At 42.8% G+C, this 25,329-nt stretch overlaps 1 protein-coding gene across 2 annotated transcripts in view; it reads left to right on the top strand.

Annotated features, from left to right (window-relative positions):
* PRKCA (protein kinase C alpha) overlaps window positions 1–25,329 on the top strand; it is a 515,514-nt gene that overhangs the window by 190,992 nt on the left and 299,193 nt on the right. Inside the window, exons 1-2 of one of the 2 annotated variants that reach the window (XM_030828486.1) lie at window positions 8,443–8,511; window positions 12,477–12,559. Coding sequence is in view for 1 of the 2 variants with exons in the window: in XM_030828485.1 (XP_030684345.1) it covers window positions 12,477–12,559 (83 nt within the window). In the remaining variant the exon portion in view is untranslated. Of the gene's footprint in view, window positions 1–8,442; window positions 8,512–12,476; window positions 12,560–25,329 lie in introns of those variants that run through there. The other variant, XM_030828485.1, reaches the window with a different exon arrangement.

The raw sequence follows: 25,329 nt of genomic DNA, 5'->3' as shown, positions 1-25,329 counted from the left end.
AGAAAAAGAGTTTGACCCCATTTGTAAAATCCAATCTAACTAATGTATTTATTTATATTTTAGCTTTTTATTTTGTACATTTTCATGTATCTGGAAAAGCAGAGAGAATAGTATAATAAAAACCATATACTCTTCTTGCAGCTTTAATAATTGTCAACTATTACCAATCTTGTTTCATCCATCTTCTCTCCACATATTTTTCTTGCTGGAGTCTTACTAAGGAATTGCAGATATCCTATTATTTCACTTGTGTAATTTTTTTAAGTTAGAGAAATATAATGTTATACTTTCTCACTATTGAAATTGAGGAGAAAAGTAAAGCTACTTAATGATAAGTATTAGGACTACACCTTGGCTTTTACATTGTAATGAATTTAAAGAAGGAAAAGCAGGAGATAAAGGAGGAGTGGGGAGGGTGGGGATGGGAAGAGAGAGGATGTGAGAGACACCAGCTCCTTTACACGTTTCTCTCCCTACCACGTTTCCCTCCCTAACTAAACTCCGAGTTCCTCGAGGGCAGAAACTGTCTTGGTCCCCCAGTTACCTTCATACCTTATAGGGAATTGGTGTATAGTAAGTGTACATCAGTAAACATTTACTGAATAATTGAATGAATAAAAGAATGAATGATGCTCCCCCAAAACCTTGCATGGAAAAATACAGAGACACGCTCAGAAAAATACACATTTAGCTCTAGAGGTAAGAAAAAAGAAATAAAAAGATCTGAAAGGTACATTGCTTCTCACAGTTTCCAGGATATTTTCCCTCACATTTAGATCCTGTGTAGCATGTCTGCAGCCCCACCAAGAAACAGGACTATCTTAATGTGCTAAGTGCTTATGCCCTTAGCGAGGTGGAGAGGTTTCATCCATGCTGTGAGAGCTCATTCTTCATTTGCATTAAGTGAGAATCGAAGCCTGAGTTCTGAGTGTTTTGACTACCTTCCATCCTCTCAGAATTCTGGAGCCACACTTTGTTTTGCCTGCCATTTGGGAGAAGATTGGGGTTGCTGTGAAACTTAAAAGTGCTACACATTTTGCTGAAGAAAGAGACTGCAGTCTCAGATGTCCATACTGCAGGCAGACCTACACGCTTATAGATGTGAGTGACATTGATGCAGGGGAAACAAGTCCTGTTCCACTACACTGAGGAGGCCTTGGACTGAAGGCAAGAGAGAGAGAAGGCAAAGCCCAGTCCAGCCTCCTTAGCTCCTTGCAACTCACTCTCAAACCCCAGTTTAAGTAATTCCAGACTGTAAAACAAAAACCTTAAAAATACTGCAGAGAGAAGTTTGGTATTAGAGTCATGATAAACCCTTGTGTAGAACGTGTTGCAATGATTATTTTTTAAGGTCAAAATGAGGAAACCTGACATGCACACTGGGTTGTGGGTGTTCAGACATGAAGCTCGTACTGCCAAGTGATGAAGGCTTTATGCCCTTATGAGATTAAAGGAAAGTGGGACTCATCAGATGATTCTGAAATCAGCCCCCAAACAGTGCTTGATCTGAGTTTTCAAAAGCAAACCTTCGGGTTTCTCTTTAAATATTTTTGCGTGATTTGTCATATACTTATCCTTAAGAATTATTTTGTTGTTGTTGTTGTTGTTGCTTCCATAAAGCAGATACCCTTTTATGCTACAGGTACTCAAGATTTCATTCATGTGTGTTCTTAGTCGATACGAGAAAAATCTATTTCATTGTAGTTCTGAGTTGAATATGGGAATAAGTTGAAATAAGTAAAAGAAGGAGACTGTTTATCTGTTGGCAAACGTGTCACTGTCATCATCTGCATCCTTCTAAGTGTGTGGCTTCTGGGCCATCATGGGTGAGTAATGACCACATCTCATCACCATTCTCATCTTTTCTCCTTGGCTCTGGAAGGAGTCTTTTATACTAGTGATTGCCCGACTGTTCTTGAGATTTTTCTTCCCTCAACCCTCTCCAGCCCCCCTGCTCTCTCCTGACTCTTCCCACCCCTCAGACAGCCTCGTCCTTTCTACCGTCAACCAGAAAACTTGGGTGTTTCCAGGACTCGCCTTGCAGTTCTCCCTCACCATGAAGACACCTCTCATGGCTTGGTCCACAGTCCCCCGTTGTCTTTTGGCCTCTAACCTTGAATTTCCACCGGCTTGCCTGACACATCTGTCTGGGTGACCTAGCAGCATATTATACTTTTCTCAAATTGAGACCCCTGATTATTGTTTCATTATTTTTTATTGATATATAATAGTTGTACATATTTTGGGGGTACATGTGATATTTTGATACAGGTATCAAAATACCATCCAAAGAGTTCATTGGGAACATGTGCACAGGTATCAAAATATCAGATGCACCCCCAAAATATGTACAACTATTATATATCTACATACAAAGTGTAATGATAAAATCAGGGCAACTGAAATATTCATCATCTCAAACATTTATCTTTTGTGTTGGGAACATTACAGATCTTTTCTTCTAGCTATTTTGAAATATACAATAAGTTATTAACTATAATTTCCCTGCTGTGCTATCGATTACTAGAACTTATTCCTCCTATCTAACTGCATTTTTCAACCTGTTAACTAACTGATCTTCATCCCTTTTTTCTCTTTTTTCTTCCCAGCCTCTGGTAGTAGCCACCATTCTACCCGTTACCTCTGTGAGATCCACTTTTTTAGCTCCCACATATGAGTGAGAGCATATGATGTTTGTCTTCCTGTGCCTGGCTTATGTCATGTCACATAATGACCTCAGTTCCATTCATGTTGCTGCAAATGATAGGATTTCATTCTTTTTTATGGTTGAATAATACTCCATTTTGTAGACATACTACATCATCTTTATCCATTCATCTGTTGATGGGCATTAGGTTGATTCTGTATCTTGGCTACTGTGAATGGTGCTACAGTGAATGTGGGATTACAGATGTCTCTTCGGTAGACTGATTTCCTTTCTTTCTGATGTATACGCAGCAGTGGGATTGGCGAATCTTACGGTAGCTCTGTGTTTAGTTGTTTGCGAACGTCCATAGTGCTTTCTGTAGTGGCTCTACCACTTTACATTCCCACCAGCAGCATCCCAGCCATCTCTTTTCTCCGCATCCTCACCAGTATCTGTTCTTTTTTGTCCTTTTGATTATAGCCATTCTAACTGTGGTGGGATGTTACTGTGATTTTCGTTTGCATTTCCTTCATAATTAGCGATGATGAACATTTTTTCTTCTACCTGTTGGCCATTTGTTTGTCGTCTTTTGAGAAATGTATATTCAGGTCTTTTGCCCGTTTTAAAATTGTTGAGTGAAGAGTTTGAGAATATTTTTTCCAATTCTGTAGGTTGTTTCTTCATTTTGTTTCCTTTGCTGCACAGAAGCTTCTTAGCTTGATGTAATACCATTTGTCTGTTTTTGCTTTTGTTTTCTATGCTTTTGAGGTCTTACCCCAAAATTTTGTCCAGACCATAATGCCCTGTAGCATAAAACCCCTGTTTAAACAACATGAAGAGTAGTTTCTCCTCTTTGAGCTCGTATAATACTCAGGTTGCAAGTCCCCAAGTCCAAGTTAATTCTTAACTTGCCCCTTGGTCTTCTCTGTTCATTTTCTACAACCTGCCAATTTACCCTTTAGTATTTAGAATTATTTCTGTGGAAAGTACAGAAAACTCATTCAAACTGGCGTGAACAATAAAAGCATATATGATATGACTTTGTGGATTCAAGTGTATTAAATTATATGGTATGTAAATGAAGGAAATGACATTTTTAAAGGGTATTTAATGGTTCGCGTGACTGAGCAGTCTGAAGGTGATAGCCTTGCTGGCGCCAAGATCTGGTTTCTTTCTTTCTCCTCTGAGTCTTCTGTACTCTGTTTCATCATAAGGCTCACCTCTTGGTTGCAGAATGGTAACACCATTTACTCAGTTGCTCTGGACAGAAGCTGGGGGCCATTCTTGACTCACCTTTCCTTCACATCCCACATTCAATCTCAGCCCGGTCTTCAACGTATGTCTTAGGTCCAACCAGGGAAGAATGCACAAAAGATGCTCAGTAGTCTTTGCTGAAATTAGAAAAAAAGAAGGCAAGGGAAGAATTAAAGATGAATCTTCTAAAGAAGGGGGAAAGAGGCTTGCCTGCTTAGAATTGAGAATACTGGATTTTTGAAAGAGTTCATTGGGAGCATGTGTACAGATGCTGAAAGGCAGAATCAAGGTGCTGTCTGAAGAATGACATTCTTTATAATATGTGATAGAGTGCATTTATTTGATTTGTTTTCACACAACTTTTAATGTGTATCCCAGGAGAAGACTGTTTTCATTGTTACAAATCTGAAACCAATAATTTTCTTTTAACATGCAGATATAATATAAGCTCACTTTTTCATTTTACTTTCCCTACAAAGCTGAAAGCAGTTGACTTGCCTTAGAGATTTTCCTTTCTATATTCTGCTGTGACATTGCCTTTCATTAATCCCTTCCAGCTAAGCAAAATTTAATTAGAACCATATCACATGATGGCAGCCATTTTTGTATTTAAAAAAAGAATTCAAAGAAGCTCAGCTACCAGTCTTCTCTTCTAAACAAAGTCTATTATATTTAGTAGGTTCTTTCCAGAATTCAGAATTTGTTACATAATGGCTTTTTCTTCATTAATTTTGGATAATAGGGAATTTCTGTGCCTGTGTTCCGTTTTACATGACTGTGTCCTGAATTTGAAATGACATGGACTTGAGGGGGAAAGGAAAGGAAATTATTTTTTAAAGGAGAAATGGAAAATGACCCTTAGCAATGCATATATATATATATATATATATATATTCCCCCCCTCAGTGAATATAGCAATCCATGTAGGTATAAATAGGGATGAACCCATTTTGCATATAGATTCAGTGACCAAATGTCTCAGTAGTTTGGCAGGAAAGCCAAGCCTGCAGCCTGAGGGGCCTCACTTCCACCATCATTATTGACAATTATGTGCTCAAGTGAGCAGGGAGGGTGCAAGGAACATGTTTCTAATCCTCAAAGGTTATGTGAGTCCTTTGCTCTCAAGTCTGAATTTTCCCTTTGTCTCCACTTTATGCCAGCACTGATTTTATTTAGAATTTTATAGAATGGAAGCAAATTTATTCTTTCTTTCATCCTTTCTTTTCTTTCTTTCTTTTCCTTCCCCTTTCCCTTTACTTCCTTTCTATCCTTTCTTTCTTTTTTTTTTTTTTCTTTCTCGAGACAGGGTCTCACTCTGTCACCCAGGCTGGAGTAGAGTGGCGTGATCTCAGCTCACTGCAACCTCCATCCTCCTGAGTTCAAGCCATCCTCCTGCCTCAGCCACCCAAGTAGCTGGGATTACAGGCATGCAACACCACACCCAGCTAATTTTTGTAATTTTAGTAGAGACAGGGTTTCACCATGTTGGCCAGGCTGGTCTCAAACTCTTGACCTCAAGTGATCTGCCTGTCTTGGCCTCCTAAAGTGCTGGATTACAGGTGTGAGCAACCACACCTGGCCCAAATACTCTTTCTTGATGTCATAATGAACTCAATTATGAACACAAGTAATCATAAAAAGTCTATATAAGCAAGGCTCTTACTGCCTCTTCCTATTCCTCTTATTTATAATTTCATAAATATTGCTCTGGGTTGATAAGTTAAAAATTTTTATAGTAGGTTTTGTATAAGATTTACCTTTTTAGCCATTTTAAATGTACACGTCAGTGGCATTAAGTACATTCCCAGTGTTAGACGACCATCACTACCATCCATTTCCAGAACTCTTTTTTTTTTTTTTTGAGATGGAGTTTTGCTCTTGCCACCCACACTGGAGTGCAATGGCAGGATCTCAGCTCACTGCAACCTCCGCCTCCCGGGTTCAAGCGATTTTTCTGCCTCAGCCTCCCAAGTAGTTGGGATTACAGGTGCCCACCACCACGCCCGGCTACTTTTTTGTATTTTTAGTAGACACGGGATTTCACCATATTGGCCAGTTGGTCTCGAACTCCTGATCTCAAGTGATCTGCCCATCTTGGCGTCCCAAAGTGCTGGGATTACAGGTGTGAGCCACCATGCCCTGCCACATTCTTTTCCTTTTTAAATAATAGCCATTCTAATGGGTATGAAGTGGTGATGAATTACTTTTAATTGGAATTTTCCCTCAGCTTGCAACCATGGCTGACATGTGTGTGATTCATGTTGGTTGCACGCTTGAGGAGGAATTTGCCTTGATTGACTGGAAGCACTGTGCTGCAGCTGATTCCTGTATCTGTGGCATCAGTTTGCCATATTCTTTTCTTTTTTTCTGTAAACCTCTTTTAATGAATGAAGTCTCTGGACTTACCATTTGTTCAAGATCACTCTAGGAAACATTGTCCAGGGTTGAGAGCCCCAGCTCATCCATCCATAGGGTGATGACTTTTGACACAGAAACAAGGTACTCTGAGGTCCCTGTGTGTGTCTTAATGGGCCAAGACTCATTGTTGCTAAATTATTCAAATTCATGGGGGAGCAGCATCAGAGGGAGTGCTGTTTCCTTCACAAGAGTGTTTGCCTTCAGCACACCCTTTTCTGGTTTTTGTTCTCTTTAAGCTCATGAGCACAATTGAGAACCACTGTTCACATCAACATGGCAGCGTCAAAATACACCTCAATTTTTCCCACAATTTTTATGAATTCTTTTTGTTGTTGTTGTTTAGACTGGAGTCTCGCTCTGTCGCCCAGGCTGGAGTGCAGTGGTGCTATCTCGGCTCACTGCAAGCTCTGCCTCCCGGGTTCACGCCATTCTCCTGCCTCAGCCTCCCGATTAGCTGGGACTACAGGCGCCCGCCACCACGCCCAGCTAATTTTTTGTATTTTTTAGTAGAGACGGGGTTTCACCATGTTAGCCAGGATGATCTTGATCTCTTGTTTTTTTGTTGTTGTTTTTTTGAGATGGAGTCTTGCTCCATCACCCAGGCTGCACTGGAGTGCAGTGGTGTCATCTCAGCTCACAGCAACCTCTGCCTCCTGGATTCAAGCAATTCTCCTGCCTCAGCCTCCCAAGTAGCTGGGATTACAGGCACAAGCCACCACGCCTTGCTAATTTTTGTATTTTTAGTAGAGACATGTTTTGCCATATTGGCCAGGGTGGTCTCGAACTCCTGACCTCAAGTGATCTGCCCACCTCAGCCTCCCAAAATGCAGGGATTACAGGCATGACCCACCACTCCTGGCTGTATGAATTCTTGAGCCAAACACAGGTGACTGTTACGTGTTCTGTTTCTGAGATATACTTTTGACAAGTGGTGAAAACTCTCCATAAGTCCCATCTAGTTTACTTCCAGAAGCAAGATTAGCAAGGAATATGGATCACTAGATTGGGTGTTCTCAGTTTTAAAGCCAGGTAATGTCAAGATTTGTTATTTGGCCAAGTCGGTGGTCTTTATTATTTTTTTGTCCCACCATGTCATTTGCTCAGTGTCATTTCTTCATTTCCTGTGTCATCCATCACTGCTGGGGAGCATACGCATATCACATAGAGGATTAGAGGAAAGTGATTTTGTGCTTAGAAAATAATTGAATGAAGATTTACTTTGTGACTGGAAGCTGCAGGATAGCGTCCTGTTTTAAAACTTCTCATTGGGTTATATAACCAGAGGTGACCTAAAGTCTTTGAAGATAAGCCTCCATCTCTGAGTGAGTTTTTGTTGGATAGCCTATGCTTGCTTGAGCAAAGACTTGTTTAAGGGCCAAGAGTGGCCCCCATGACAATCATCAGGTGGAATCTTCCTTGACACATCTCCACTTCCTTCCAGCTGAGTGGCTGCTGTCTTTAAGTTGCCTTCCTTCTACCAAGGTCAGGGAGATGTTTGTTGAAGGTTTGCTATGTAACAGGTACCACCTTATTACCTCTTTACTCCAATTTCCTTTGCTTCATATACCATGGTGAGATGAATTCCTTTAGAGCTCCAAATTAAAAAAAGACAAAAAGCAATAGCTCCTGATTTTTAGCCAGGGGAAAGCCTATGTTGTCCATCTCCAGGTAAACCTAATGCATCCTTTTGTTTTATTGAGCCAGTGTTTTCCTCTTTCAAAGACACTAGCAAGGCTTCTCAAATGTCTTCATTAGATTATCTTACAAAATATGCATTACCCAATTTAGTTTGGAACTTGGACCCAAAGATCAAGGCCAGCCATCTGTGATTTTTGGAACCTCTGGCTGTTGCTCAGTTTTCTGGGGCAGCCTTTCCCAGGCACATGCTGCAGGCAGCAAGCGTCGGCCAACCTCCAAGCTCCTCTTTCCTGCTCCCCTCACGGTAAGTGGGGGTGTTGGGGAGGAGAGGGGGCATCTACACTTTTTCTCCTTAGTCACCCAGGATTGGGCACATTCTGTTTCTTCTTCCTTTGGAGATCATCCATTCTGAATTCCGAATCTTCAAGTAGGCTTAGAGGGCTCTTTATCCCTCAGATAACGTGTCTATGAGTGGCTGTCTGGAAACACATGGCCCTTCTGTCTGCCTCTCATAGGGTGAATCCAGTCCTTCAAATGGGAATCTTTCATGTAAGGTAGGTGGGCGAGGGGGTAGTTAAGGCAGGTCGGGAGGAAATTATTTTGGGATAGGTAAAGTTTTTGCTGCCCCTGCAAATTGTACTGGATAATGAGGGCCTGGGTCTTCTTAGGATAAAATTTGGCATAAGAGATTTTTTGAGGTGTACAATAGAAATACTTCCAGCTGTAGATACATAATTGCATTGACCTGTAAATCGTAGACAGAAAGAGCAGATACAAAAAGCAAACTATTCTTCCATGGGATTTGATAAGTGTGAATTTTCTTAACAGTGTTCATCTGAATGTGGAGATGGTTTTTTTTTAAAAGAGATGAAAGGCCCAAGTGTTTGAATGATTAAGTAGGGAATAAGAATGCTTATTTTCCAACCAAAACACTGCATCTGTAATAAACCATGATGAGGAAGTAATGCCCCTGTAACCTTTTTCCTTTGGTAATTTATCTTTCTAATTCTAGGGATGAAAGATGACTCTGTGCCTGGGGAGAGAGAGCAGATCAGATTAATTTGTGCCATCACAGCACAGCTTTATTATCCATCCTTCGAGAGTTTTGCAATCAAGATGCTTTTAGCAGAAACACAGTGGAGAAAGGCCACTTCTCTCAGGGCTTGTAGGAGCTAAGCACTGCCCTTTGAGTGTCTGTGTGCTGCCTGGGCAGCCAAGAGGGCTGTTTTCTTCTATTCACACTCACCTCCTCCTGCCCCGGGCTGTGCAGGGCAGACAGGTGTGGCCAGCGTGCTCCACAGCTAGCAGGATCCCTCACCCAGGGCACCTCCCCCTCTAAAGGGATGCTTGCTTTAAGAGATCTCCACTTGTCACCTTTCTGTGGATGGTTCCTGTTTGGATATCTGGCTCTTTGTCTGCTCAATGCCGGGCACGCATTTTCTTTTTTAAAATGTATATTTTTACAGTGACATGGTATCATGAGTACCTTTAAAATGTGTATTTTTACAATCACAATATATTATGATTACCTTAAAAGAAAACCCTTTAAAAAGAATTATCCATGATTCTATTTCCCTAATATACCATATCTTCATCCTCTGGGTTTTATATGTATGTATATGTGTATGTCTATGTGGGTATATTTGTGTGTGTATGTGTGTGTGTGTCTATTTTGTCATGTACCCATTTTCCTGTTGACCATGTAAAAAATCTTGGCATCAGCTCTGTGCCCTTTCTGCTCTGGAAATCCTGCCAGTGCATATGACATGATGAAAGGAGAGGGGGTCGTGGTGTCCAGCAACTCTTAGCATGAATCCCAGTTCCATCACATGGTGACTCACCTTGGGAAAGACCATCCTTTGTTTGTTGGTTCATTCATCTATCCATCTGTCTGTCCTCCCTGCCTCCCTTCCTGTCTCCCGTTCACAAGCATTCACTGTACTGTTGTACAGCATGCTAGATGTGGGGGATCTGGGCAGCATTTTCCCATCCATAAAATATAGATATTGCAGCATATTAAGGAGCGTTGTTAGGAGGATTCAATTTGCTAATGCATGTGAAGGGACCCAGTACAACAACAGCAACAGCCTGACATGTGATAGGATGCTCAGTAAATGGTGCTGTGTGGTCAGTCAGCAAGTCTCATCGTTCTTGTGTAATTTCCCTGGCCTCTGTTACTTCCATTTCTTAGCAGTCTGCATGATGATGGCCAATTATTTTCATACCTATACTATGCAAGAGGCTTCTAACGAGGCATTATAGGCCTCAATCTGTTCTATTAAATTCTTCCTATTACCACCATTTGCGCTTCTAAAGCATTGCTTTTGTCTGTGTTACTCTTGGTTCAGAACCTTTCAGTGATTTCCGAGGCTATTCTGAATTTCTTACTGGCCACTCACAGCCCTCTCAGTACTCTGGGCTCCTCTTGGGATTTCAGCTCTGAGCCATCCTGCCACCCTCTGCCACCTACGGAAATGACTCACCCTCTTTGGTCTTCTATATCTACTGCCATATGTGCAGGGAACTGTATTATCATTGGTGGGAGGAGAAAATAGCGTACGAGCCACACATTTGGGAAGCTCTAACCTTCCTTGTGCAGTGTCTTAGTTCATTTTTGCTGCTATAACAGAATACCTGAGACTAGGTAATTTGTAAAGAACATAAATTTGTTTTCTTACAGTTCTAGAGGCCGGGAAGTCCAAGATCAAGGTGCCAGCATTGAGCAAGGGCCTGTTTACTGCACGCTCCCAGGGGGAGGAAGACCTTGTCCTCATGTGGCAGAAGGCAGATGGGCAAAGAGACAAAAGGGGGCTCTACTCACCTTTTTGTAATGACATTAATTCTACCCCTGAGGGCAAAGCCCTCATCGCCGAGTTACCCCCCAAGGGTCCCATCTCCCAAAACTGCCACTATGGCAACCAAATTTCAACATGGGTTTCAGAGCTGACATGAAATCAAACCACAGCATGCAGTAAAGACTTAGGACTAACCTAGTATTCCTGAGGGTATACTGTTTTTTTAACATGTTGTTATTATTCAACAAATGATAAGAGTAGTAGATGATGCCTTTTTGGAGCTAGACTTCAAGCTTTCAAGGAGAGACTAGGTCATTTATTTTTTGCATCCTCTATCTTATTACCATCAATACAAACCTTTCAGGGGGCCATGTGCAGTGGCTCACGCCTGTAATCCCAGCACTTTGGGAAGCCAAGGCGGGCAGATTGCTTGAGCTTAGGAGTTTGAGACTAGCCTGGGCAACATGGTGAAACCCTGTCTCTACAAAAATGTAAAAATTAGCAGGGTATGATGGCACTTGCCTATATTCCCAGCTACTTGGGAGTCTGAGGCAGGAGGATTTCTTGAACCCAGGTGGTTGAGGCTGCAGTGAGCCAAGATCACCCCACTGCACTCCAGCCTGGGTGACAAAGTGAGACCCGGTCTCAAAAAAAAAAAAAAAATACCTCTTAGGGGATTACTTTCTATAACAGTTATTTTGTTGATTCATCCTCAGGACTATTTATCAAAACCATGTTAAGCTTTGAAAATATTTACTGGGTAGTAGATTTTGCTGAATTTGCAGTAACTCTCCCAACTGGTGACAGAATCTGTAGCAAAAAGACAGATACAGGAAGGTGTTAAGGTGTTTCCTAAGATTGTTTTGATTCATTTCAAAGGTCTGTTTTCTGTAGATTGCATTTGTGTCTGAATGAGTTTATTAAGTTGCTGAGGAAGTCCTCCAACCCACATTTAGGGATACTCACACAATTTATAATCAGTTATTTTCTTTATATTTTATTTCAACCACGGAATACAATGTTTATATACATTTATATGTGTGTGTTAGTGTGTTGCTATAGGAAGGTGCAAAGTATTTTATTTTATTTTATTTTTAGAGATGGAGTTTCACTTTTGTCGCCCAGTCTGGAGTGCAGTGGCATGGATCTTGGCTCACTGCAAACTCCACCTCCCGCGTTCAAGCGATTATCCTGCCTCAACCTCCTGAGTAGCTGGGATTACAGGCGCCCATCACCATGGCCAGCTAATTTTTTTGTGTGTCTGTATTTTTAGTAGAGATGGGGTTTTACCATGTTGGCCAGGCTGCTCTTGAACTCCTGACCTCAAGTGATCCACCTGCCTCGGCCTCCCAAAGTGCTCAGATTACAGGCATGAACTGCCGTGCCCGGCTAGGATGGTGCAAAATGTTATAAATTTTGTTTCTCAGTTTCTACTTTGGGAAACTGCCTTACAATCTGATTCTCCTCTCCCTCAACTTCAGAGAGTAAGAGTCACAGTTTGTGGCCCTGTCAGTGCTAGCATTTTGGGACTCTGTTATCTATGAGTCTAATCAATACCAAGTGTTGCTGATTCTAGAATGAAATGCCTTCTGATTGCTGTTTATAAGATTCCGTCTGTAGTGAAATTAAATTGACGTCTAACAGCAAGTATCTCTGTTTGGGAAATAAAGCTCGTATGTTAAATCATGTCTATTCTAATTTTAGTTTTCTTTTCTCTCTATCAGTTTGCTGTTTTGTGGTCCACAAGAGGTGCCATGAATTTGTTACTTTTTCTTGTCCGGGTGCGGATAAGGGACCTGACACTGATGTAAGTAGTCCGGAAATCATGATTTGATGTCAATGTGGATTTCTGAGCTTTAATTTTTTTAATGCCTGTGCAACTGTTAGTTTTGGCACTTAATGGGAAGACTCAATTCTCATAGAGCGTTGGCTTGTACTAATGAGCAGATTTATAGCCCATATGAGCTCTGGACTACGTCTTAGAGAAATTCTCAGAGGAGAATTTCTTGGTAGTATGTACTGCTCCACTTTGGGCAGCTGCATTGACTAAATCCACCAAATTTATCATAATAGCTTTCACAAACACAATGCAGTTGTTGACAAATTTTACAATGAACATTTATCACCCTTCAGTTTATTTCCCTCCCCTCCGCTCTCCTCCCCTCCTCTCCCCTCCTCTCCCCTCCCCACCCTTCCCATCCTCTTCGATGGAGTCTCACTCTGTTGCCCAGGCTGGAGTGCAGTGGCACGATCTCAGCTCACTGCAACCTCTGCCTTCCAGGTTCAAGCGATTTTCCTGCCTCAGCCTCCTGAGTAGCTGGCACTATAGATTTGCACCACCATGCACAGCTACTTTTTGTATTTTTAGTAGAGGGGGTTTCATCATGTTGGCAGTCTGTTCTTGAACTCCTGACCTCAAGTGATCCACCCGTCTTGGCCTCCCAAAATGCTGGGATTACAGGTGTGAGCCACCCGGCCCTGCCACCCTTCAGTTTGCTTCTAAGCTGAAATAAACCAATAGGAGCATCATTGCTTTGGGCCAGTGTAACAAACTGCTCCTGGTTTACTCCAGGGGATTCTTGCTGCCTTTTCGGTGTATATTAAAAATACTGCTGCTGATTGAAATAATTTAGCATCTGTTTCACTGAACAGTGATCTCTGAAGTTGCCCATGTGTGAACACATAATTTCATCTCTTTGTATACAATTCTGATGATTTCTGTTGCATCTCTTGTGTACTTAAAACTGGGATCCACAGGCTGGGCACGGTGGCTCACACCTGTAATCCAAGCACTTTGGAAAACCGAGGCGGGTAGATCACCTGAGGTTGGGAGTTTGAAACCAGCCTGACCAACATGGAGAAACCCTGTCTCTACTAAAAGTACAAAATTAGCTGGGCGTGGTGGAACATCCTATAATCCTAGCTTCTCAGGAGGCCGAGGCAGGAAAATCGCTTGAACCCACGAGGCGGAGGTCGCGGTGAGCTGATATTGCACCATGGTACTCCAACCTAGGCAACAAGAGCAAAACTCCGTCTCAAAAAAAAAAAAAAAAAAACAAAAAAAAAGGATCCACAAAGAAGTCACGGAAAATACCAATGTCTAAAATATGTGGCATGGAGAGAAACTTCAGCTGTTATATGAAAAGTAATAGTTTAACTGAATCAAAAAATTTGTCAGGCAGGCTTAGAAAAGTAGACATTGCTGTTGTGAATTGCTTTTGCTTGATCAGTTTAGTCACTCAAGTTGTGTGCTTGAAGCGATTTCCATCTTTAATGCCTGTTCCCTTCAGGAAACTTTGATTTGAAAGTGGCTTTCTCAGTGCAGGCAAGACTAAATTCTTCCCTCTGTGAAAGATGACATTTTTGCAGTGTGCTCTGAGGGATTCCGATTTGCGTTGTTGTAACACAAGTAAGAAGGAAGTTACCGTTTGGTGTTCAGTGCACAGGAACATGCACAATGGGGTTAGGGTGCTCGTGGAGGCAAGATGGAGTGCCTGTTGTGGGCTCTGAGCCACCACGGGTTCCACAAAGGCTCACAGGACGTGGGAGCCAGAGGAAGCTCAGGCGCCATCTTGTTTTATAACTTCGTGGACAAGGAAGCCCAAGTCCATGAATGTTGAGTGACTTGCGTGGATACAAACAAAACTAGTTAGTGTCATTCCCCCACCCTCCCCGCTGCCCCCGCCACTTTCCATACTTCTCTTCTGGCATATTCTGGAATATTGTCTTCCTTTGGGGCATTTTAGAGATAAAAATAGCTGGAACGTAAAGTACTAACTTTTCCAAAAAGCCAAGTCCCATTGCACTTGTTTGGAGTTGTCTAAAACCTCATGTCATAGCCTTTCACTTCCTTGCTCATCATTCCCATCTTCATCTTGCTGTATTTTTCTTTCCTCTCTTCTCTCTCCTCCCATTTCTGCCCCATCAAGAATGGGGAGGGAGGATGTGCAGGCTTCAGGATGTGAGTAGTTTGTCTGACCCCCTTCTCTTCCTTTTTTTTTTTTCTCCTTCTGCTTTTTCATTCTTTTGGTTAAGTATTCTTTATTGAGAACCCATAATGGGCCAAAGTCTGCGCTGAGTCCTGGGGTATAACACTAAGCACAGAGATGTGCTCCTTGCCCTCCTGGACATTCTGCTGGGGGAAGGCAGACATTAAAATATCACTAATTAAAATAGGATACAGGTACACTGAGCAGGTTTCTCTAAGGGACCTATTGCCTTTAAACTGAGCTTGACGAATGGGTAGGAGATAGGCAGACAAAAGGAAGGGTGTGTGTGTGCGTGTGCACGCGCATGTGTGCACATATGCATGCTGGGCTGTATGGGGCCCTGGAAAAGGCTATTTTGGACAAAGGGAAGAGCAAGTGAGAACGCCAAGATATGGGAAGGAGTTTAATCAATAACAAACAGAAAGCTGGGAGTTGGGTGTCTGGCAAGGATTTTGGGCACAGTCTTAGGAGCACTGGGGGCCCAGGAAAGGTTTTAACCTAAAAATGATGAGGTCCGATTTGCATCTTAAAAAGGTTACTCTGGTTGCCTTGTGAGAAATGAATTGGGCAGGAAGTGTGCTTGGTGTACTGGTGGAGATGGGGAAATAGCAAAGGCTGGAGAATACTGTGTAGAGGTACTTCCCCTCTGGGCGATGTGATGGGGACTTGGTGTAGACGGACGCAATGGGATGGACAGAGTTAACTCATTCAAGATACGTTTAGGAGCCAAATCTGCAGTTCTTGGTCATTGTTGGATCAGGGAGATGGAGATGTTGAAAATAACTCCCTGGCTTCTGGCATGAACACATGAATGGATGGAGGTACATGAAAGCCATGGAGACTCTGGAGGGACAGCATGTATTTGGGAGAGTGAGATGGGGCAGATCAGGGGTTTCACTTTGGTCATAGTCTGTTCCTGTTGCTAACACAAAATACTGTAGACTGGGTACTTTGTAATTAATAGGAAATGTTTACTCACAGTTCTGGAGGCTGAGAAGTCCAAGATCAAAGTGCCAGCAGATTCTGTATCTGGCGTGAGCTGGGCTCTGCTTCCTGGATGGTGTCTTTTTGCTGTGTACTCACATGACAGAAGGGCTAAAAGGAGAAACGAGGGTAAACCGGTCACTTGTACCTCTCTTATAAGGGAGCTGATCCCATTCAGGAAGGTTCCACCTTATGGCTGAATCACCTCCTAAAGGGCTCATCTCTTAATACAATCACATTTGCGGTTAAGTTTCAGCATATGAATCTTCGGGAACATGGACCATTAGCAGACACCTTCAGTGTGAGATGTCTGACACTGGGAGTCAGTTGAGTATGGAGGCAGGTGTGGCAGTCAGAAGCGGGGTATGTCCTGAAGATAAAGATGCCTATGATTTTTTTTTAAGGCCTTGGATGTGGATCATTTTGCCTAGGGAGAGGGTATAGAGTGGGGAGAGAAGGGATTAGGTCCCAGGAGAGAGCTCTAAGGAACTCCAACATGTTGCATGGGAGAGGAAGATCAGGGTAGGGAAACCAAGCAGGGGCAGCCAGAAAAGTAGGAAGAAAACCAGGGGAGTGTGATGCTGATTGAACGATTTCCTAAAGGGGCTATAGGCCAACACTGTGATCGTATCTCAGTGTTTGTTATGAATTCTCTACGTTGTTGATACTGCTTATAAGTAGGTAGCATACAGCTTGTAAAGGACAATCTTATTTACATGGGAAAGTCTTTGTTTATGCCCACCATGGATTAATTGATGTCTATTAATTATTTTTGGTAACTCCTTTCATGCTCAGATTTTTTATCTTGTTTGGCTGATCATTATGGGGTCATCCTACTCCTAGGGCCTGGAGCCAGGTAAAAAGCTTTAGAAAAGATATGCTTGGTGCGAAATATAACGGAAACACACCTGTGAGCTGATGCCCAGCCATGTCCTGCTCCTAATCTTGTGTTGACTTTCTATAGATGCTGAGTCTTACACTTAAAGTATCCTTGAAAGTGATGAAGATTAGATGAATTTTTTTTAATGTGAAAGAGAAAGAGATATATTAGATATTCAGTGCAGCCCTGCCTGCCTGGTTCACAAAAGATCATGCATTCACCCAAAAGATCATGCATTCACACCTGCATCCATACTCGACTGACTCTCAGTGTCAGACATCTCATGTTCAATGTGTCTACTAATGGTCCATGTCCCCGAAAATTCATATGCTGAAACTTAACTGCCAATGTGATTGTATTAAGAGGTGGGCCCTTTAGGAGGTGATTCAGCCATGAGGTAGAGCCTTCCTGAATGGGACCAGCTCCCTTATAAGAGAGGTACAAGGGAGCTGTTACCGCCATTTCCCCTTTTAGCCCTTCTGTCATGTGTATACACAGCAAAAGCACCATCCAGGAAGCAGAGCCCAGCTGGTGCCAGATACAGAATCTGCTGGCACCTTGATCTTGGAAGAGAAAGGAGAAAATTTGATTTTTGGTCTTTGGAGCAAGAGACCTATGACTAGGGCTTTCTGCAGCCAAGGCCTGAGAAGTGTTGACTGGCTCTACACAGGATGATTTACTTACTGTGCAAATCTGCAAGCAAATCTTATGAAGGTACAAGGTGGCCAAACTGTCCTGCACCAGGGAGATAGTTGGAAAATCATGAAGGCATTGGGAGGTAGAACTGAGCTGAGATGCTAGAATTTTCTAATTTTATTCTTTTCTGAATACCATTTTTCTGCAAATCCCAGAAGTATTGAGCCAGAAGAGGTGTTAAAGATTTATCTGGGTTAACCTTATTTTGTTGATGAGGAGACAACTGAGGCAAAAATGATCTGGGGTACTGTCATATGTCATCTGTTGAATATCCAGTGGGCTTGTGGTTGATTCTTTCAAGGCAATTGGCCATGAAGAGAAACGAGATGTTGGTGGCTTGACTGGACTGTGCTGCCAGTGGAGCACATTGACAGCTATTCCTTGGTGCATTTGTTGAAAATTCTGGTCAGGTGTTTGGAAAACTAGCAGGCTTATTTTACCATCTCGAGAATTATCTTATTCTCCTGTCCTTTTCAGTGTCTTAGAAGTCGATCCAATAAAAAATGCCTGCTAGCAGGCTCAATGAGAAAGACCAGTGAAAAGAATGGGAGGTTTCAGAATTTAAGAGAAAAAAAATTGCCCTAAGCATTTTTCCCCTAAAAAATTCAAAAATTTTAAATTAGGATTTTTTTTTTCATACCATGAAGAATGGTTAAGATGTCCTGTTCATGTGCTGCTTAATAGTACCTTAATTGAGCTTGGCAGACTCTAACACATTCACAGACGGGGAAAAAGCAGGTACAATCCTTGTGAAATCCTCAAATATTGTACCTGGTCTGCCATCTTCGAGACGAAAGGATGGGAAAAGTACTGAGAAATAAAATAGCAATACCCAGGTTACAGTAGCCAGATGGGAAGACATTACAAAGTTCTTTTGAACAGAGATGCTCTTCAAGACTCAAGGAGCAGTCGCAGTTGAGAGTGTGCATTAGTGCAGGGAATCTTGGCAGAGAAAAGGCTCCTGGGTTCACAGAAGGACCCTCCCTGGAGATCCTCAGGCCAATTTCTCGAGGATCCTCTGCCCCTTCTGGATGAGATGGCATTCTGTACCAGCAAATCTAGAGCAAAAAGCTGAGCAATTCCTAGACTTTAAGTCCGTCCCCATACACGCTGAGTAGTGAAGGAATGAAAGCAGAAGACTTAAAAGAACCAGTGTTAGCGGTGAGCTCATTCCCTGGCGCTGCCTGTGTTTGCAGCTGGGTCTCAGGCTTGGACGCTGCAGTATGTGGCTCATGGAACGAGCAGCTCTCTTCTTACCTGGTGTTGGGAAGGCACTTTGAGTTGGTGCAGGATGTATGTTTCCAGGTGTGTGGCCCCAGAATGCAGCTTGGGGCTCTGCCCAGTACCCCATTCCCGCATCCGAGGTTTCATCAGGCAACATAAAATAAGACAAAAGTGCTCTGTGTTTAGAAATAGCTTTTACCCCTTCTCCACCAAATTAAGATGCAGACTTGGACAAGGGCAGGTAGAAGGAGAGTAGGGCCGTGGTGTTTGGGGCAGTGGGAGTAGTGAGCGTGGCTTTGCTCTGCTGAAGGGCAGCAAGTGCCCATGCTTCTTTGGCTGCCATCGATCGCCTGCCTCCGTGGGCTTCTCTTCCCTGCTCTGGCCATGATGGGGCAGGGCAGATTCAGGAAGGGCTAGTGGTGTGGGGTCTGCAGGGCTGGCTCTTTCCAGACTTCTTCCTCTCACTTCTTAAAACCTTAGCTCACCAGTGTCTTCTTGATCAATGCGGAGCTCCCTGTTCTTAGAAGAGTTTCTATTCATTTTCGATTATGTCTGTTCATGAAGCCCACCCTGCTACGAAGAGGAAGAACGGGGTCTGGGGGCTTCCCCTTATGCATCTGTGCATGGATGTATGGATATGTATTTGTGTGTGTATGTTTATTAGCACATTCAGTCCTTTTTAAAATTCTTTTTTTTTTTTTTTTCTTGAGACGGAGTCTCACTCTGTTTCCCAGGCTGGAGTGCAGTGGCGCGATCTCGGCTCACTGCAGCCTCTACCTCCTGGATTCAAGCGATTCTCTTTTCTCAGTCTCCTAAGTAGCTGGGACTACAGGTATGCACCACCACACTCGGCTAATTTTTGTATTTTTAGTAGAGATGGAGTTTCACCATATTGGTCAGGCTGGCCTCGAGCTCCTGACCTTAGGTGATCCACTCACCTAGGCCTCCCAACCTGCTGGGATTACAGGCATGAGCCACTGTGCCTGGCCCTTTTTAAAATTCGTTTTCTCTGTGTCTTAAGTGGGAAAGCTACAAAGCAGCACTTTGAGAGAATCATACCAAGCTCAGTCCTGCCCTTTGGGCCACAATGTACAACTTCCCCTGCCCTCCAGCTTTTTTTTTTTTTGAGACGGAGTCTCGCTCTGTCACCCAGGCTGGAGTGCAGTGGCGCGATCTCGGCTCACTGCAAGCTGCGCCTCCCGGGTTCACGCCATTCTCTTGCCTCAGCCTCCCAAGTAGTTGGGATTACAGTTGCACTCCACCAGGCCTGGCTAATTTTTTTTTGTATTTTTAGTAGAGACGGGGTTTCACCATGTCAGCCAGGATGGTCTCGATCTCCAGACCTTGTGATCCGCCCGCCTTGGCCTCCCAAAGTGCTGGTATTACAGGCATGAGCCACCACACCCGGCGTGCCCCCCAGCTTTCTCATCAAAAGTTGTAGGGAGAGAAGCTGTTCTTATGTGTCATCCATAAAATAACACACATGCTAAGCAACTGTTTACACATAATCTTTAGAGTGTTTACTCTGTGCATTGGATATGTGGACATTTGAGAAAGTAAGGGATGGTAGTGGGAGAGAGTGGGAGAGGGATTCATTAAAAGGCTTCAAGTGTCTGGAGGTAGTAAGCTTTCCCCGCATTTTTGTTGAGCCATTATGTTTTTATTTGTCCCGTGCATTTTTACCAGTGACCCTGGCTTCTCTGGGGAGAAACTTTCCCTGCAGTATTTTGCATGTTTTGTGTTTGAACTGTCCCGTTGGACAGAATTCAGGTGACCTCGCAGGTTATTGCTGTACCTCACCTGGCAGACAACCAACATGTATACCGGTGACGTCACAGGTTCGCTGAAACCTGCCAGAATGTTTGGAAGGGGACCAAATGAATACATTAATTAACTTGTTAAAAGATAGAGAGGCTTGCTTCAGACCTGGGTACACCTTCAAGTCAGTGAAGATCGTAAAACTGATCTGTTTGAAGACGCTGAAAGCACTGACTGTAAACACTTAAAGCTAAAAACAGAACCTATTGCACAAATTGCTACAAACCAAAAGTGATATCCCCTGTGAGACTGGACTCCTTGGAGGACTATATGTCTAGAAAGCAAAATTGCTTTCTTTTCTTTACTACAATCTTGAGAATTCTCTCTTTCTCCAGTCCTTTTCAGTGTCTTAGAAACTGGTCAAATAAAAAAGGCTGCTGAAATGTTGAAAATTCAGCATTTCAAAGATTCATTTATAATAAAATTTAAAGCATTTAAAATAAACCTAGAAATAAATTTAACAGTGAATCTTCTGTTTTTTTTCGAAGTGTACTTTTAAACATTTAATTTAGAAAAAGATGATGTTGTGAGCAAAGCCAGTTCTACCTCCAAAGCATTTTTATATTCCTGAACTGACACAGTAAAGTTAGATTTGTATGAGGTACAGGAGCTAAAAAGTTGCATTTAAAATTCAGCAGAGTATATAGTGCAGAGAGTCCTGGAGTGGAAATTGGGAGTCCTGCTGGGCCATATTACTGAAGCCCTTTCTAGACCTTTGTTTCCTTATGTATAGATATGGAGGTCGAATTTAGTGATCTTTAAAGTTGCCTTCAGCCCCAAGTTTCATTATAGTCCCTCTGTTATCAAACATTGATTGACAGCCCTGTACTATGAAGGTTACAAAGGTAACGAGAGTTCCTGCCCTCCCAATGCAGGGATTATCCTCTAAATGCAAGGATAAGCCAATCAGGCAAAGAGCTGTACTATAAGATTGCACAGGGTAGGCCAGGAGCAGTGGCTCACACCTGTAGCACTTTTGGAGGCCGAGGCAGGTGGATCACCTGAGGTCAGGAGCTCGAGACTGGCCAGGCTGACCAACATGGTGAAACCCCATCTCTACTAAAAATACAAAATTAGCCGGGCGTGGTGGCACATATCTGTAATCCCAGCTGCTTGGGAGACTGAGGCAGGAGAATTGCCTGAACCTGGGAGGCAGAGGTTGCAGTGAGCCAAGATTGCACCATTGCACTCCAGCCTGGGCAACAAGAGTGAAACTGTGTCTCAAAAAAGAAAAAGAAAAAAAAAAAAAAAGATTGCACAGGGTAGGTGCCATAAGTGGGGAAGAAATAAAATGCTGCTGAGTTTAGCAGGGAGAGAGCCAGCCTGCATCTAATGGGAGAATGCAGGAAGAGATTCATGAAGATGGTGACATTTCAAGATGTATTTCAATTCTTTTCATCATTTTCCTTTAAAAATAAGTCCGTCAGTGTTTTCCTGTTGCTCATGTTGGCCCATGGGAGTTACATCTCTTGCCTAATGCTGCCATCCAGCAGTGCCTACGCTCAGGTGACATATTTGCCAGTGTACCTGTCATAAGAGTGCACGGAGGGAAGCCTGTAATGTTCTGCATGTCCTGTCAGGACACCCCCTCCCATGAGCCTCTGAGGAAGCCCAAGTCCATTTCTGAAACCACCCTCGGCACTTGCCCGCAGGTACCCTTCTTCACTTGCTGTGATGCCACAGGAAACCTTAAAAAGAAGTTATTTCGGGGAAACAAACCCAACAAAAAAACTCCAGTGCTAATTCTGCTCTTTAGTGGGTGGATTATTTTATGTACCAGATTCACAGTAACAGAAGTATTTCCTACAAGGGAAGGGACTCCTGCTGCACTTGGACCAAATTAATTTAGCTGGGAGTTAAAAATAGCCTTAAGACTTCTATCCTCATCTGTAGTTCTGATGAGCAAAAGGAGACAGTGGGGGAGTGGGTGGCATGGCCATTCTCTTGACCCACCAACCTCTGGCCACAGGGAAGAGGGAGGGATGAGTATTTGCCCAGTGGTCTGCACCTGATTAGCTGGGAAAAAATGCACGATGTAATTACAAAGAAAATGCTCCCATTTTCACCAATCTTTGGAAGGCATGTTTTCAAGGGAGTCACCCTGGGGGCTTATCAGCTTAATCCCTAGGTTGTAGTTCCTACCTCCCATCTTTGGAACTCCACTTTTGAATGGCCTGGACAGCCAGTAGTACATCCTTTTCAAAATCTTTACCCTTGCCAAGTTGTCAGCCTCTGAGAGGGTGGTGAGATTATTTGGGGAGGCAGACAAAAGGCCAGGGGAACCCAGTCAGAATAAGGGAGCCCTTTGAGGTGGGTAGAATTGTTTTTGGTCAAAAAAGGAGGTGAGATGATAAATTGAATGATTTTGTTGTGAAACTTATAAAATGCCTCTGACATCAAGTCTGGGAACAGACCTTTGTGTATTAACCATAGAGAGTGTGTTTGCATCATTGTATAATGTCTCTGGGGCACTTTTAGTTAATATGGTTATTTATTTATTTACTTACTTATTTTGAATTTTAGAGATGAGACTTGCTATGTTGCCCAGGCTGGACTTGAACTCCTGGACTCAAGTGATCCTCCTGCCTCAGCCTCCTGAGTAGCTGGGGAGACTGGCATGAGCAGCTTCACCTGGGGCATATTTGGTTTTTAAAAAATTATTTACTTGGAGGCCAGGTGTGGTGGCTCACGCCTGTAATCCCAGCACTTTGGGAGGTCAAGGCAGGTGGATCACCTAAGGTCAGGAGTTTGAGACCAGCCTGGCCAACATGGTGAAACTCCATCTCTACTAAAAGTACAAAATTTAGCCGGGCGTGGTGGTGCGTACCTGTTCTCCCAGTTACTTGGGAGGCTGAGGCAGAATTGCTCAAACCCGGGAGGTGGAGGTTGCAGTGAGCCAAGATCACGCCATTGCATTCCAGTCTGGGCGACAGAGTGAGACTCTGTCGAGAAAAAAAAAAAAAAATTATTTACTCGAGATCTGGCCTAGGCAACGTAGCAAGACCGTATTTCTTAAATTGAAAAAAAAAATGGTCATATTACTTAATGATCATGTTTACACAGTGAATTCTTTGTGAGAGGGTCCTGTGTGTTTTCTCTTTGAAAACTGAGTGCCTGATACAGGGCCCGGCACAAATTAGATACTCAAAAAATCTTCGTTGAACCAAAGAGAATGAGTCGGTGAAGGTCTGATAACCTAATTTGATCACCAGTTGTATTTATTGGGTCTTGAATTACTTGAATTGTTCCAGCTATGCGTGAGACTTTTACTGAACTCCCCTAATACCCAAGAGTAGCCGTCTCATCAGCATCATTATTACGGCTGATGCTGGCGGTGTGGGGAAACACACCTGATGGGCTTTTCTGTTTTTCCCAGTAACTGTTTCAAAGTGTAGTCTTCACTATTTGGAATTTAGTTTAAGAAGTAGTGGGTGAGGCAATAGCTTTTGACTGGTTGGGATCAACAATTGGTATGATGGATTCCTTGTATTTTTCTGATCAATCCAAGTGACTCAGTAATACTAGACATTTCATGATGTACAAACAGCCAAATTGCCTGTCCCTGAGAACTGTTTTTGGAAATGGTGTCTGGAGAGCCTGCTGTAGGAGTGCAAATTCTCAGAAGCCCAGAGTTGGAAGATCCATGGCACAAGATGTGACATCTTTGTGATACTCTCTCACCATGTATTTAGCGTCTCTTATGCGTCTGGTGCATTTATTCATTGTATGTAATCATTAAATGTTTCTTGAGCATTTATTGTGTGTGAGGTATTATGGGAGGCAAAGGTTAAAAAACATGGTTCTTGTCTTCAAACAACTTATCCTTAGTGGGAAGTCATGTATATGAATAAATACTACTATTCAAATAGTCACTTCAGTGGATAACATACATAAACACACTAGGTATGCATCATTGTTCCCATTGTACAGGTGTGCAAATTGAAGCTTGGGGTAGTTAAGTGATTCTCCTGAGTGCAGTAGTAAGTGGAGCACTAAGCTTTGAACTGGACCTCTCAACTTCCAAACCTGTTCTTTTTCCACGGTACCATGTGACTGAACAGCAAAGCTAACTTAGGGGCAGGTTTTCTGTCAGTGAAGGCTCTGTTTTTGTGGGTGGAGTCTGGGGTCATTGTGACTATGAGAAATCTTAAAATGGTAAAAGAAATTTGGAATCATACAATCCTGAGACATTAGCAGTAAAAACATTGACAAGACAGATCAGCAATGTGAACTAGTAAAGACAGAAGCATGTGGGGCTGATGGGAGCAGGTGGGAGCTGGCAGCAGTTTGGAGACTTGGTTTAGGTCCTTCTGAAGAGGGTGCAGAGTGGGACTTTTCAGGACATTGGGTTTCTGGAAAGATCCATTTCAAGTGTCTACACCCTCAGCTGAAAGCCAGCCCAGAGAGCTTTTTGGCTCATGCTGGACTCATTCCTGGATTCTAATGAGTCATGTTTTTTAGAAGCTGAACTTCTAAATTTCTAAGCTGAGTCCCTTTCAATTAGCTGGTACCTTCTTCACCTTGGCTTTGTTTTCTGTTTTTGATGCTTAATACATTTCCAGCAGGAGATTTAGGAAGGGTCTGTGGACAGAGAAGTAGATTTCCCAGGATCTAAGAAAAGAAGGAAGGTTTACTGTGGGTATTCTAGCTGTCATTATAACTGTGCTGTTTTATTTATTTACAAATGGATCATGGGCCAGAACCAATCATAACAATCAAATGAACCCACTCACTGTTTCAGCCTCTGATGGTGGCTAAGAGAGAAACAGCAAGTGGGGAGCACCCCCACCCCCTACAGTCGCTTCTATTATGTTGTACCGGAAGCTGGGATCCAGCACCCTCAAACGTAGAGGCTTGTACCATGTACCAGCAAGAGTCACATGGACAGTGGGAAGGTCCATTCTAATTATTTTGTTAGTAATTCAGCCTGTTCTATTTATTCTTATAATCTAGCATATTCCAAAACATATTTGTTTTGAGAATGAT

The sequence above is a fragment of the Nomascus leucogenys genome, chromosome 14 (genome assembly GCF_006542625.1).
Source record: "Nomascus leucogenys isolate Asia chromosome 14, Asia_NLE_v1, whole genome shotgun sequence".
Classification (NCBI taxonomy): domain Eukaryota; kingdom Metazoa; phylum Chordata; class Mammalia; order Primates; family Hylobatidae; genus Nomascus; species Nomascus leucogenys.
The sequence above is the reverse complement of the archived record's forward strand: the minus strand, read 5'-3'. Positions and strand labels throughout refer to the sequence as shown.